The 14,771-nt window shown below is 37.4% G+C and overlaps 1 protein-coding gene across 7 annotated transcripts in view; it reads right to left on the bottom strand.

Annotated features, from left to right (window-relative positions):
• The window catches only part of WDFY3 (WD repeat and FYVE domain containing 3), a 173,662-nt gene that overhangs the window by 81,613 nt on the left and 77,278 nt on the right, over positions 1 to 14,771 (bottom strand). For all 7 annotated transcript variants that reach the window (XM_061350991.1, XM_061350994.1, XM_061350992.1 and 4 more), the window contains 6 exons: positions 13,680 to 13,866; positions 11,800 to 11,966; positions 8,602 to 9,069; positions 6,922 to 7,020; positions 2,641 to 2,834; positions 71 to 528 (listed from right to left, as the gene is read on the bottom strand). In XM_061350991.1, coding sequence (XP_061206975.1) covers positions 71 to 528; positions 2,641 to 2,834; positions 6,922 to 7,020; positions 8,602 to 9,069; positions 11,800 to 11,966; positions 13,680 to 13,866 — 1,573 coding nt within the window. The remainder of the gene's footprint in view (positions 1 to 70; positions 529 to 2,640; positions 2,835 to 6,921; positions 7,021 to 8,601; positions 9,070 to 11,799; positions 11,967 to 13,679; positions 13,867 to 14,771) is intronic.

The following is a 14,771-nucleotide window of genomic DNA, read 5'->3' as shown; positions in this document are numbered from 1 at the left end:
CTTTGGGGAACATCAGGGTGGGGCAAGTGGAAGGGCAAGAAGAAAGAGGGGGGAGAAGCAAAGTTCATACCTGTCAAAAGAGTCTGTTGTGACCTTGTAGAGGTAAATAAAAAGTTTGCTGCAGTGTCTTAGTGTAGGTGACACAGAATCCAGGGATATTAGGTCATCCTCCAAAAGTCTTTGAAACAGTTGTGTATTTGAAGGGAAGACATTCAAGGGACTTATTTTTCTTAAGTCTGAGAAGCAGCCAAGTAATCGAACAGCATCTGCCAGTTTTTCATACTGGATCTCTGTTTTGAAGAAATGAGAGTTGGCTGGCTCGTAGCGCATTGCTGCAGTCAATGTGCAGAACACAGTGTGAAGCAGTTCAAACACTTGATTCTGGTTTACTTTCTCCCAGCCATTCTTAGGTGGTGAGCACAAAGACCTTTCCATAGCAACAAGTAAAGATGTGACATACACAAATCCACCAACTTTTCTAAAAACAGTTCTTGTGCGGTGACTTTCTCTCAGCACCGAGAGTAGGGCCTATGGACAAAACAAACGATCAAAATGAAGAAGAAAAAAATAAACAATAAAGCAGCAGCATTACAAACAGCTTGTAAAAAGGTAAAATGTTTCTGTTTGATATGCTAGGAAAAATCCTCATGTCATTGGTCAGAATCTGGTAATGCCTGAGGTCTTCAAGTATCAACTGTCTATTGCAAGAGTCCCCATCCTCAAGTTCTCACAAAATAAAAAGCATTGCCCCTAATTTAGAAATAAGAAATTAAAGGGATAATTAAACCTGCCAACGGAAAAGACTTGACCAAGCCTAGAATGGAACCAAAAATCCCCCTGTAATTCCCTTAGTGACAAGGGAGAGAATATAACTGTTGGAAAGGAATCTACTCTGCCATCATACTTCACAAACAATTTCAAATAGGGTGGACAAACAACTGCCTGTAGCAATGACAAATCTAAGCCTTGGAATATCTTAACACAGGTGTCCCAGACATCTACAATGCATAAGCACCCAGCAGCCACAAAGCCATAGAAACAAACATAAAAACGTCAGCAAAGAGCTAGCAAAAAACCACCCCCCTTAGTTTTTACTGTCCCTCTATAATAAAACCCATAAATCTCTGAACTGAGTGAAACTTGATTGTAGGAGTTGCTCTTTAAAAATAAGACTGAGAGAAACAAAAATGCATAAAACCTTACTGGCTGAACAAATAAAAAGACACAGTATAAACAGCAGAAACTGCATGAATCTAGGTACTAGAGAATAACACTAATTTATCTGTGAATTCAGGGAGAGGGAAGCCTATCCACCCAATCAAAAACAAACGAAAAAACAGCTGTCATGGGAAGTTTGACCCACATGAGAATATGGAATATAGAATAAAAAGTCTCTCTATATGAAGCACACAAACAGCAGAAAAACGCTAGTGATAAAGAAAAACAGGCTAGGGGGCATCTTCCATCCCCAGGAGTTTACTTCTTCAGAATCATGTTTGGGTTTATTTAAGTACTCAGAAGATGGGTAGCGAAACAGTCAGACTACCATTCCTTTGAAGGCAGTATCTCATTTCCTGTCAAACCTGGATAAACAGTAAGAGACACATTACTGCACCATTCTGGGTTGTCAGTCCCATAACCGAAACTTCTGAAAACAGCACCAATGAAAGACAAATAAAACAGGTCAGATGAAGGACAGAAACCTGACTTTGGATACTGAATCTACTGGGGAGCTACAATATTCTTTCTCTCCCCTAAAGCACCATGAATGAGACATGCTCAAAAAAAACCCTGAAGACCTCAAGAGACAAAACATGTCAAATGAATCATTGCAATACTTTCCTTTCTGTCTTTTGGAATAATATTAAGTTACTCATCTGCCAGAGAAATATTACAGCTCCTTTGAACAGAGATGAACTTAGATGTCTGAGAGTTCTCTCCAAAAGACTCATTTACTTAATGCTACTTGCTTCAGCTTTCTTACCCTAAAATAAGTATGTCAATTTACAAAAATAACATTAGCTATTCTGAGAAGAATTTATGGGTCTAGATTAGCAGCCAAAAGACCTTATATGACAGAATACAGATGATAGTCTTCTTCCTTCTCCACTCACAACCTCACTTTCCGAACTTCTACTGTTTTGCTGAAGCAAGAAAGTTCTTTGGTTTTATCTTCTGCTATGGTCATTACAATTTACATAAACTAATTCTACATTTAGAAAAAACAAATTAGTAAAATAAAGTAATCCTGCAGCAGGAAAATGCAAGCCTGCACTGAAAGTCAGCTTATGCGTTACATGGTTGTTTTCTCGCCCCCTCACGTATTCTCTTTTTTTTTTTTTAACTAAATAATTCTCCACCAGGGATTATTATCATAACTCGAGAACCTCATTTCCTATCCACTGAGGCTGATTACAAGTGATGATGCTAAACACACATACTTACTTGCTAGCCTTCATCTCTGATTCTGAAACCTGCCATGGACAGATGGAAGAAAATAAAAACCATGCATCTAATTTCAGCTCCAGAGACAATCCACATTAAGTAGCTAAATACCATCCATGCAATCCAATGCCATTCTCAGTGTTTTCTTTTTTAAAACAGTGGCTTAGGAGAAAGAGTCATCACTATTTCATTTACCCTTAAAATGTCAGTTTTCAGCTGCAGTTCTGTAGGTGGAGCCGAGTGCATCAGTCCCAACAAAGTACCCATATCATCTTCTCCACTAGGTGATAACACCAACTGCTGGATGATCATCAGGGCATGCTGTCGGCACTGAGGATACTTTACTATGTTGTGCACGCATCTCGCACCACCAAACTCCCTGAAAATACCTACTCAGAAAGAGAGGGGTGAGGATAAGCACATAAGAAGTATAAAAAAATGCAATTAGTAACAAATAATGACAACAAAACATGAAAGCTGTTTATTTTAATTTTTACAGGTTGAATGGCAGGGGTTTAGATGTATGGATGCTTAAGGACTTACAACTATTTTTCCTCTCCTACCACAAACAAGAATAGAACTTTAAAGATACTCTTCTGACTATTTTTTACTAAAGGTGCTGAGTACAAGAATACAAAGTATTGATACATCAGTTCCAATTTCCTTTACTTCTGTTACTCCAACAGTAGTTATTCTTTTCATGCTAGAGCTCAGAGAGTCACAGGACAAAATAAAGAAAAAGAAAAACATGAAAACCTCCACCTTTAGTGAAGACTATACGCTGTTTTAGTTAAGGATAATGCTTTTATTAAATTTAGTTCATTGCCAAAAACATAACTAGACTGCTTCTGGACGAGATGAGAAAACTAGGAGCACTGGTTGAGAAGTGAGTTGGCCTATCCACAAGATGCGTTAAGATTCTGCAGTTTTCTAGTGGCAAGACCTGTCTTTGTAGAAATAAAGTTTAAGTAAAATAATAGTTCTCAAGCTAGCTGGTTACTTAGAAGAACACATGTGCAGTATTAACTGAAAATTAAATGAAAATTGATTCTGAAAATGTCATAAAAAACAAACTAGTATATGGCACATATGTTTTTAGTAGTATCAGCACCTAAATTAATTGTTAATTGTTAAAGTAGTACCTATGTTAATTGCTGAAGATTAAAATTGAGTAGGGAAATGGATCCATACTGCATTACTGCATCAAAGGAGTCATTTTCCTTGTGATATAAACAAAAGAGCAGTTTAAATGACCAACTTCAGGATTAACAAGCTAGTCAGGACAATGTTTATTCTAATGTACACACACAAAGCTTAGTCTCACTATCCATTTTCAATTTCCTGCCTCCTTCTTTCTCTGACATTCTTTGGATGAGTGTCCTGGGTTTAGCAGTGGCAGTCATTTTTCTCCTTCTTGGTAGCTGGTGCAGTGCTGTGTTTTGACTTTCAGCTGGGAACAGAGCTGAAAAACAATGATGTTTTGGTTTGGCCAAGGACTTTGTGGGCCTCATGCTCTGCCAGGGAGGAGGGAAGCTGGGAGGAAGCAGAGACAGGACACCTGACCCAAACTGACCAAAGAGGTATTCCATACCACAGCACGTCATGCCCAGGAGGTAACTGGGAGTTAGCCGGAAGGACTAGGTGGACTGCAGGGTTGGAGGAGGTATGGGTCGGTGCTTGGTCGGGCTGGGGGGGCAAGTTATCGGTCGCCTGGTGATGGGGTGTTGTATTCTCTTCCCTTGTTATTTCCTTTATCATTACTATTATTGGTGGTAGCAGTAGTGATTTGTGTTATACCTTAGTTACTAAAGTGTTCTTATCTCAACCCGTGGGAGTTGCATTCTTTTTGATCCTCTCCGTCCCTCCGAGAATAGGGGAGGGCAAGAAGGGGGGGGGGGGAGTGAGTGGACAAGCTGTCTGGCATTGGTTAAACCATGACAATGAGATATGGAGTTAGGTAAGGCAAAAGGAGAGGCTTCAGACCCTGAGACAGTTAAAATTGGTTGTATCCCTTTACAGACAAAGTGCATCTCCTTAGGGGTCAGGTCTCCTATTTTAAGAGAGACTGAGGTAACATTTTTATGCTTCTCCCACTCTCAGTCTAAATTCCCAACTATCCAGTGCACTTGTCTTGGTCTGGACATGCAAATTTCTTCTTTGAAACGTGCTTATCAGTTGAGCAATATTCAGAAAACCTTATCAGAGTTACCAGTTTTAGATCAGAAACCAAGATTTGAGTGTGGTATGAATCACTGCTATTCTGCACAATGCCTATTTATGTCTCTGTGATGACCTAAAACCTCTGCTGGCTTCTGGAGACAGTGCCACTGGGCTCACATCCCAGTCATGCTGCACAGAGAGCAAACACAACGTCTTTGAGAAATGGTTTCTTAACTCCTCCTGTACGACTCTGTCATACTCCTCAACTTGGAGAGCTACTGATGGAATGAGGCTCTTGAACTTCCCAGGAGTCCCCAGAAAGAACATCTGTGGCATAATCCCAGAGTTGTGATGCATTTTACACTACCGGTTACACTATCCCATGTTTCTCTGGTGGATACTCAGAGATTAACTTGGCAGTGACAAGTAGTAATGAGGTACTGATGGCTGCTTCAAACTTACCATTTAATAGCAGCCAAGGATTTCTCATAAGTCAGGTGAGTTCAGATCACAATCCATACCTCACAGGAGCAAGGCTCAGGTACCACAGATCCTTACACCCCACAGGTACATATGGTCCAGTCCTATGGACAATGAACTGCCACTTCTAAAATATGAGGTAGTTCCAGTCCTTCAGAGATGCTACCATCATGTACTTACACCACCACATCTTATTCATCCTTAGAAATCAAACAATCCTGAGGGGGTTTTTTGTTTGGGTTTGGTACTTTTTTTTCCCAATTTCTCCTTATATGAAAGCCTCCACACGTGCCTTCATGCCAAAACCAAAACTTGATGTATGAGTAACTGATTACAACAATTCATCTGTAATCTATAACAACTCCCCTCTGAAACCTCCTTATTTCAGCCTAATTCACTGGCTTTTTGGTTTATCACTGAAGAGATTCATCTAGTAAATCAAAGATCATGGATTTTTTCCTTTCCATTAACAGGAGACGTAGCTCAGTGGACAAAAGGGAAGTGAGAAAGGAAACACGTCTCACTTCAGCAAAGCTTCTGGAAGTGTCATCTACAGCTTTCTTATAAGCAACTTGACAAAATAGTCTAAATGCAGTCATGACAGACTGAAGGTATAACTAATTGAAACATCAGCTTGGAGTAACCTCTGCTTCACTGCAATGCCTTTCTGTTTTGACTAAGGACATGCAACTGGGGTTTATCTTGAGTGCCATAACATATTTCCTGATGGAATGAAGATCTTAATTATTAAGTACATGGACAGAGTCAAGCTCACAGATGTTGTAAATGCTCAGTAGGCAGAATTTAAAAGCCATCTTTGAAAGAGGTTTGAAACCACAAGCTGAAACAAAACAGAATTTGAAAACAAGCACAACAGTGAAATGGCACAGACAACTCCAACACTGGGCCTGAATTTAAATAGAAACATTTGCCTAGGCAAAACCAGAAAAGAAAAAAATTACAAGCTTTATGTCATTAGGCCAGGAACTAACGTTTAAAGAGTGAGCTGTCAACCAAGCTGGACAATTTTCAGGATTTCATTCTTAAAGCATTTCTCAGATGGTAGCTTCTACTTAAATGAAAACAAAACAAACAAAAAAAACCCAAACCCAGAGAGAAAACACCAGTCAGAACTGAAAAGAAGGGAAAAAATTTCCTGCACAAATAAGGATGTTTCATGGCCTCCAAGTCCACTGTCTGATGGAACAGACAAAAAGGATTTAAAAAGTTATCATCCCTTCTCAATCTGTTATTTCAAGCTCTCAGAGACAGCTTTTACTAATATGAGATACACATGCTGTCTATTTCAATGTCACTAATTCTTTTCTAATGAAGCATAATATAAACCTGCTTGATTTAGAAAAGGACATTCATAACAGAGCCCTGTTTAGACATACTTACTGGGAATATGCCTTTAAAAATGGAAATCTATATTTCATTAAAGACCAAGCATTATTAATCACATTTAAATAGATGTGACATTGTCAACAGCAAACTCCATGTCTAATTATATGCTTAAATTTTTCAATATACTACCTGTATTTCAGGCCCTACTACAAATTACTATAGTACTGTTGGAAGGTGGTGGGGTGTTGTGGTTGCATTCAAGTGAACAATAGCAAAGAAACTCAAGTTAAAAAGGAACACTATCTTGTATTCCTTTATTTTGTGCACTCTAGTTTATGCTAACTATTCTATTTTCTGGAAAAACCTGCAAGAGAAAAAGTGTATTTCAGTGTGTTTGCCTACTTGCCTGAAGACAGAAAGTCAAGACTCCTCTGCTTCCAGGCAAAAGTTACTTTTTATAAATAATTTTACAGCAGTCTCTCTACTCACCTGCATTTGTGTTTGATCCTTGAAGTAGTACTGTCAAGGTCTCCATAACCAATAAAGCCAGTTGCTTTTGGTCCTCAAATGAACTATTTCTTGGATCCACTAAAAATAATTTCAGAAGCCAAAGCAATGGTTAAAATCACTCTTTTCTAAGATGCTTCTTGATACTTTTCACAGAAACTTTCATTTAATTTGCTTCCCCAAAGAACACGCAGCCTGACCATATTTCAAAGCAAATTAAGATTTAGTCTACACATGTGTTCCTGGGAAACCTTAACTATATAAACTAACTTTTCAAACAATTCAAAGACAAGAATTTAAACAGAAGCTTCTGAGCACTGGAAGCTCAGTGTCTGACACTGCAGTTTTATGTGGTTTCACGTCCCCAACTGTTTTCTTGAAACCAGAAAAACATACCATCTTTGAAGACTTAACAGGATCTCTTCTTGTTCAGCATTTAGTACTTGAGAAGTGAAATTCCACATAAAAGCACAAAACTGCAGTCACATAATTACAGTAAATGTGCTGATGATTCAACAGGTATAACAGACGCACCAACACTGCAAGTTGTACCTTAAACACAGAGTAACTTTTTCTTTTTAATTACTTTAGTAAGAAGCAAGCCACAACACAAGGGCACATGCACCATGTAGCACTGTAATCACATGACAAGTTGGTCCATCAATTTTAAGTGAGAATTGATGTCTTTTTCAATGGGGTTGCTGGCAACAAGCCTTCTAACTCTAAAGTCAAATGCTACCACTCTCTAATGAAGCTTCAGATGATAAAACCAGGTGAAACATCCAACAACTACAATTAAAAAAATAAGTGTCATGACGCACACTAACTTGACTGCAGTCTGAATAAAGAATGTAAAAAATAATTCTCTGTGTGTGCATGTATGCATAGGGGCATTTGGCAGCACCTGCTTTGCAGGCTTAGCAGCCATGTAGCCTCTGAGACGTTCAATTCTGAGGATAACCAATTTTTTCAAAACGTTTCTTGGTTTACAAACACTCTTAGAAAATTGTAGACCCAACTTCTAAAAAAAAGTCTGCAAACTTGAATACATACTCCTACTAAGAGCTCAGATACACACTCTACAGTATTTTTTCAAAGCTAGTGCTAAACACAGTGAAGTGCACAAGTACTTTTTATAAGGAAGAGTACCAATACCATATACGTATTGCTCCTTCACTTGCTCTTTTCATGTTAAGTAACATATACAGAAAAAAACAAACAAACAAACAAACCCACAACATTTAAAAAGGAAAATATGAACTCCTACAATTTTACGTTCATACAGAATCTTTCATTGAAGCTTGCCTTGAGCTTCTCTTTACTGTGAGGGTGGTGATGCGCTGGAATGGGTTGCCCAAGGAAGCTGTGAATGCTCCCTCCATGGCGGTGTTCAAGGCTGGGCTGGACAGAGTCATGGGTGACGTGGTTTAGTGTGAGGTGTCCCTGCCCATGGCAGGGGGGTTGGAACTAGACGATCTTAAGGTCCTTTCCAACTCTAACTATTCTATGATTCTCACAGGACTTTAAAAGAAAAGCAATTCCAGTGAGCTTTTAAGATGGCATAGCAGCCCCCGGCAGAACTCAGCCCTCTTAAGTGCTAGCCCCACCATTTCCAGCCAATAAAAGAGATATTTATTAATAAAATAGAAGAGTACACACTACCTTGATCAGTCACTGCCTGAGTGGGATCTTTCAGAAGAGCTGCATATTTATGAAGAAGATTTACCATCACCTCCAGAAGTCCCACTTCCCTGAAGACATCCTTAAAGATGTAGTCATGACGGGTGAACTTAAGGAGTGTCTTTGTGGCAATGATGCTACACTGAAAAGAAGCGCTGGATTTTAAAAGGATGCTCACACTGATTAGTTCTTTACAGGGTATGTAATTCAAACTGAAGACAACAAACTCCAGCATTTCAAAGTATTTGGTCTGCACTTCTGGAAGTTTAGGAATTTTCTCTGCAAACTGAGACAAGGTGTGCTGCGATTCCAAAATGAAGTAGTTGGCGTTGTCGGCCATATAAATATTTGTGATGGCATCAAGGATGATTTGTGCTAGATAGCTGGTTTTTGCTCTCAAAAACGCATTCTGGAGGACCGAAAAGGCTTGAATGTTCCTCACACTATGACCTAAATCAGGAAACAAAGGGGGATGGGAAGAAAAAGGAAACAGAAAGTTCTTAGTCGTCATAAGCAATGAGTACACTTATTAATGATCCATGCATTTTAATAAGTGCGAATAAAATAACAGTATGTCAAGTATAATAAAAGTTTTTATTAGAACTGACTCTTTCAAAAAAGCCTTTCCTCTATCACTTGCAGTGCAAATCCTGCAATCTACTGTACATTAAGACGGCATTTTCCTCCTTGAAAGTGTTTATGTGGGCAGGTAAGTGAAAAATCATTTCTTTAAAATAGGTAAGCAAGCTGACCTGTTGTTAAAATGCACAAAATGATACAGCTCTAGAGACAAAGCAAAGCCTTCCTGTCAACCACCCAGTCCATAAGAAAACTCATTAGAGCAACAGTAACATGTTCTGTATTCCATAATGCAGAACACAACTCTGTCCCTACAAGTGTTTGGCAGGTTAAGTTTAGAATAACAGCCATCCATATCCCCTCACTCAACAGAGCAGTTAACAATGACAAATCCTCATCAGCCAGGTTTGAAGTTATACAGCATGTATGGCCTTCAAATTATCTTTTTGCTTCCAATCTTTGGCAATTGCCTGTGAGAGGCAGAAGCTACATATAGAGAAACTCCACATAGCAGTGTACAGCCAGCAGTCACCTTCCTTCCATAGAAAGGCTGCTTTGTCTCAGACCTGGAATAAATAGCATGAACACCCATATCGGTATCGAAAGGTGGCACAGGTCTAGCTTTGGGAATCATGCCTGGAAATGAAAGCTTTGGCAGGGTCCAGTACAGTTAACAATTAGGGAATTAAAACAAATGGAAAGAGTTGTAAAGTATAAGGTAGCTAGAACATTAGCACAAAAAGACCTCACATCTTTAAAAACTCCATCAAATTTCTTCTTATAAGTACTTTTGAATTCAAACCTCATTCGTTTAGCCAAAGAATGCATCATTCATGAGTGTTCTCCGTGGCCCACAAATTTTTCCATGGGCAGATATTTTTCTACCAAAGAAATGCTTTTGCTAGAAAGGCTTTGGGGCACTTCTTTGGTAGAATAATATCTGCCCCAAACCCAACTTTTTTAACTTCTGTACGAACACTACAAGTCAAAGTGGACAAATCCCATGATGTAAAAAATAACTACTGGTAAAAAATTATTTAAAAAAAAATAACAATCAAGATAAGAACTTGAAGCATTCCAAACAAAGCATTTAGGATTCTCTAAAAATAAAATCTTATTTTCAAACAAGCTGTGAGCAAACTGTTAACCTGATTTAAACGCCCTTTCATAAACAAAGAATCCTCATTCATTATATACACTATGTGGAATGCTACTCTCTTCACTGTTTATAAACTAAGTTGTCCAATTTAAGTCACACAGTTGTACCTAAAAGGACTTTTTTTACATGCTTTCTTTACAGTCAAGAATGTTAAAAAAGGGATTTAGAGTTTATTAAATGTGACAGGAACATGGGTAGTGATGGAAACAACTATTTATATTCTAATTTGATATTAACAGTTGCTAATCAAGCAGATTAACATATTATCTTCAATAATAATAAGACCCCTGAAGAACCCAAATCTTAACCACCTCTTTGGAATTCAAAGAACTAAAAGAATTTAAATAGAAGCAATTAAGAAAATGAGCTAATAAGGTCTTCATAAAAAGACAACTTGCCAACGTAACAAAAAGCAGGTAAAAGGAAGTGAGAGATGCTGTGACAAATACAAGAAAATTTAATAGAAGAATTCCTTTGGAGATTGCAATAGTCCACGGTTATCTCATTCTTTTGAATTGGAAAGGCTGGTTAGCTTAGCAAAACACAGAGAAATTAAGCTTCGAGTGGGACTATGACCTTTTTTCTCTATCTAGTGCAAAGGGAAAACAATTCCCGCGAACAAAGAACTCTCTCAGTACAAGAGAAAGGAAGTCATTGTCAAAGGAACCTAGATATACAAGAGAAACAGTGAAAGCAAATTCATTAGCCTATAAATCTATGAACATAAACCTATTACAAGAATTTTTCTTGTAGACCTGGTATTACTAATTCCCTTTAAAACTCCAAGTAATAAAATTTGCTCCACGATCACTATTAAATTCCAAACTCCTTAGTTACATACAAGACTTACTTGAAATTTAAGTTTATACACAGGACATGAAAAATAAAGGTTTTCTTACAAAACCCGTTCTCCCCTCAGACTTCTGAAACCTTATCTCCATATCATAATTGACTGTGGTTGCAAGCACACCACATATTTCGCCACACTGTGAACACTGATGACAAAACAACAGATTTCAGCTTCAAAGTTACACTTGCCTAAGCTGACAAAAGCTAACAGAAAGCAGATGGGGGGGGGGGGAATAAAAATAATAATTTAAAATATAAAAAATAAAAAAAATAAAATCAAACCAGCACATCAGCTTTTCACATCAGTTTAGTAAAAGCAGCTTTAAAAGACCATAAATCAAACCACTCCATGTTTCCATTACGATAATCTCTTACAATGGCCACATAGAAACTGTCAGCTTTGCAGTGAGAGATGTTTGACTCAGCCTTTAGTCCTCAGAGACAAAACCCCTGCACTTTCTTCTTTGGGTACCAATCACAAAATATAACCTTTGAGACCAACAGAACTAAGTGTTTGATCTGCAATCTTACAAAATAACTTAGACTCAATTGCAAGTGGTTTGTGTAATACAGAGCTTCTCAGTATTACTAACCTTTGCCTGCAGGCTGTGGGACTGCAAATCCAGGTAGTAGGAAAGGTACTCCAGTGGTAACAGCAGCTGGCTTTAATTCATTGACACCGTATGTTGTTAAGGAAGTTATCAAATTAACTAAGTCCTTCAAAGCATCCTTAGATTCAGCTTCTTTTGCCTGTTCTAATCTAAAGAAGATACAATAAAGTTAGCAACACTAGTTTATTTCAACTCAAATCACTTAAATAAGGTATCTCTTCTATTCTGCTCCATTAATTTAGAGATCACACTGTCATTGTCTTGTTCCTGCAGTATTTCACATGTTCTCTGTTCGTATTTCATACCATTAAGTCAGTCAATGTTATATTTATGACAGCATACATTTATTTGCTGTAGAAATTCACCTTGTAAATCCTTCCTTGAACTCAATAGTCTGCTAAAAAGCAGCACAGACATGAAAATTACTTTTCAAATCCTATTACAAACATGAAGCTATTGGATAGGAAAATGCCTAGTCTGTCACTAAACGAATCTGTAATTAAGTTGCTAGACTATATCTGCCACTTTGAGAAATTAATATTTTATGCTAATGAAATGCTATCTTGGTAGAAGCCTAACACTCAGAAGCACACAATGAAGCATTTTATTAGAACTACAGACCTTTACCTTGGAATGCATGAGGATAGAAATGCTAACATCCCATTCCAACCACTGTTTCCCACCAGCAACACACCATCAGTTCAAATCCTAAAAACGGACTCAAAATCCTAGAACAATTCTCATTTTCTTTTTATGTCATCAAAAATTCAAATGCGATATCTATGTCTGGTATCTATTTAAAACAAATGGAAAATCCTAACCCCTTATCATAATATGTGGTAGAAAATTTAGTTCAAACATTTGGGTGCCAAAACCTAGCATTCTAACACCCAAAAATGAATGGCTTGAAAGTGGGTGACAGCAACATTAATGCTTCTCATTAATTGCCATTAATAGCACGTTTTCTAAGCATCTTTGACCCAAGTATACTTCATAAGGTGTACACTCATAGACATGATTTCCCAGTTTGGATTTGTAAAACAACTATTTCAACAGCTAAACATGCTGCTTCAGGAAACTTCATATCCAAACAGAGCAACATAGACCATGGATTTGATACAAATAATGCAGCACACTGAGGAAGAAAATAATGAAGTTTCTTCCATGGAAAGAAGTAAAATCACAGGTGGATCATACATCCAATTTTTGTTTAGGTAGGCATTTTCATTACCATATTTTGTGATGCATTAGGATGTTAGCATACCTTTAATAAAAACACAAATTAAAAAATGCATACATACACTGATTCCCTAGTAATGTGAGAGTTCTCTCCAGCACTCTGCTGTTAGAGCTTATGTACAAAAATGTCTCTTCAATACTAAGTAGCCTGCACCACATCTATGTACATGATTTTCCATTATGATAGGATGCTAAAACAAAACAGTCATAAAATTGTTTAGGTTGGAAAAAACCTTTAAGGTCATCAAGTCCAATGGCTAGCCAATTACTTCCAAGACCATCAATAAACTGTGTCTCTAGACAAAAAATAAAAATAAAATCCAACCAAACCCAAAAATCAGTAGTTGTAAGCAAAATTTATTTTATGAATTCTTTCTAAATATTTAGTACCAATTGTTTTTAAGCATCTGTTTTCTTAGCACATACAGAAACATTTAGTAATAACAGTACCAGTGAATAAATTAAACAATGTACTTTCATAAATGGTGAGAATAACAATTTCAGGTTTGGTTCTAATATCTTGATTTCATAATAACCTATATTCATTTATTTCTTCAAACCTATTCAGCAATTCTTTATTAAGATAGGTGATCTGTTGTATTCCTTCAAGCACTTTTGCATACCTGAGGAGGAGGTCACAGAGGAAGTTGTATCCTTGCCATATCCTAAAATCATCCAACAACGTCTGGGATACATCACTGGAGTCTTTGAGAAAACAAGAAAGCCCAGCAAACATCTCAACTATTTCTAGGGGAGAAAGGTCATCAGACTGCTGCATGTTCTGAACACACGTGGACAAACATTCCTTTTCTGAAAGAATCACAATTAAGAAATTTAGAATTTTTGTGACATTAATCACAGCAAGAAGTGTAACTTAGTAATGAGTCACAGCAACAAGGAACTTAGTTAACTCTCTCTTATCACATAACATTTAATATCACAGAGCACTTGAAGACGACTAAGATTCCCAAGTGGCTTTGGATCAGAACCTTAACCTCTTTTTGCCAGCTCTTGTTCCCCTTTTATAATTCTTCACTCTTCTAAGGAGGAGCCTGTGTAGATAAATCCTAAAACCTAAAAAATTTCACCAGATAACTCAGCAGGAAAAAAAAAAGACAAATATGGCAACTATAAATACGTCCAAAACAACTTTTTTTTTTTAGAACAAACAGTTATACAAATCACTGACATAACCTGTTGATGATGCCAGGTAAAACCCTATACATAAGCCGTTAGTAGTCTTCTTATTGTTACTCTGGTTAGCCTTTCTTTGGCAGGCACATTTGCTTGTTTGATAAATCTTGATCAAAGACAGACAGCTTGCCTCATTCTGCACACTTCTCACACTCCATCAGTTTATTGGTCCTGTTGCAAAAAGCTTTGCCAAATCTCTAGTTAGATTTTAGGTTGCACTCCTGTTTTAAAGGTGCTCCCTTCAATTATCTGCTACTTTAAATTTGCAACATGCTCAAGGCAAGTGCAAATCTTTCTAGTTAAACCAATAACAAAATTTCTCAGAGATCAAATCAAAGCATGAGACTGAAAGGATGCTCCTTTGAATACCATAAAATGTTGTCGCTTTTTTCCTTAATATGAGATAAGTCTTTTGACAGATGTTATCTCTTAAGTTAGGTTCTGCATTTTTTTAATCAACAAGCAAGAGGGAATGTTGAATGGTTTTCTGTTTAAGATTTTATTTCACTTTTTAAAGAACC

This window comes from Neopsephotus bourkii, unplaced genomic scaffold (genome assembly GCF_033783945.1).
Source record: "Neopsephotus bourkii isolate Nb327-2 ecotype Australia unplaced genomic scaffold, CSIRO-AGI_Nbou_v1 NB_547, whole genome shotgun sequence".
NCBI lineage: Eukaryota > Metazoa > Chordata > Aves > Psittaciformes > Psittacidae > Neopsephotus > Neopsephotus bourkii.
The sequence above is the reverse complement of the archived record's forward strand: the minus strand, read 5'-3'. Positions and strand labels throughout refer to the sequence as shown.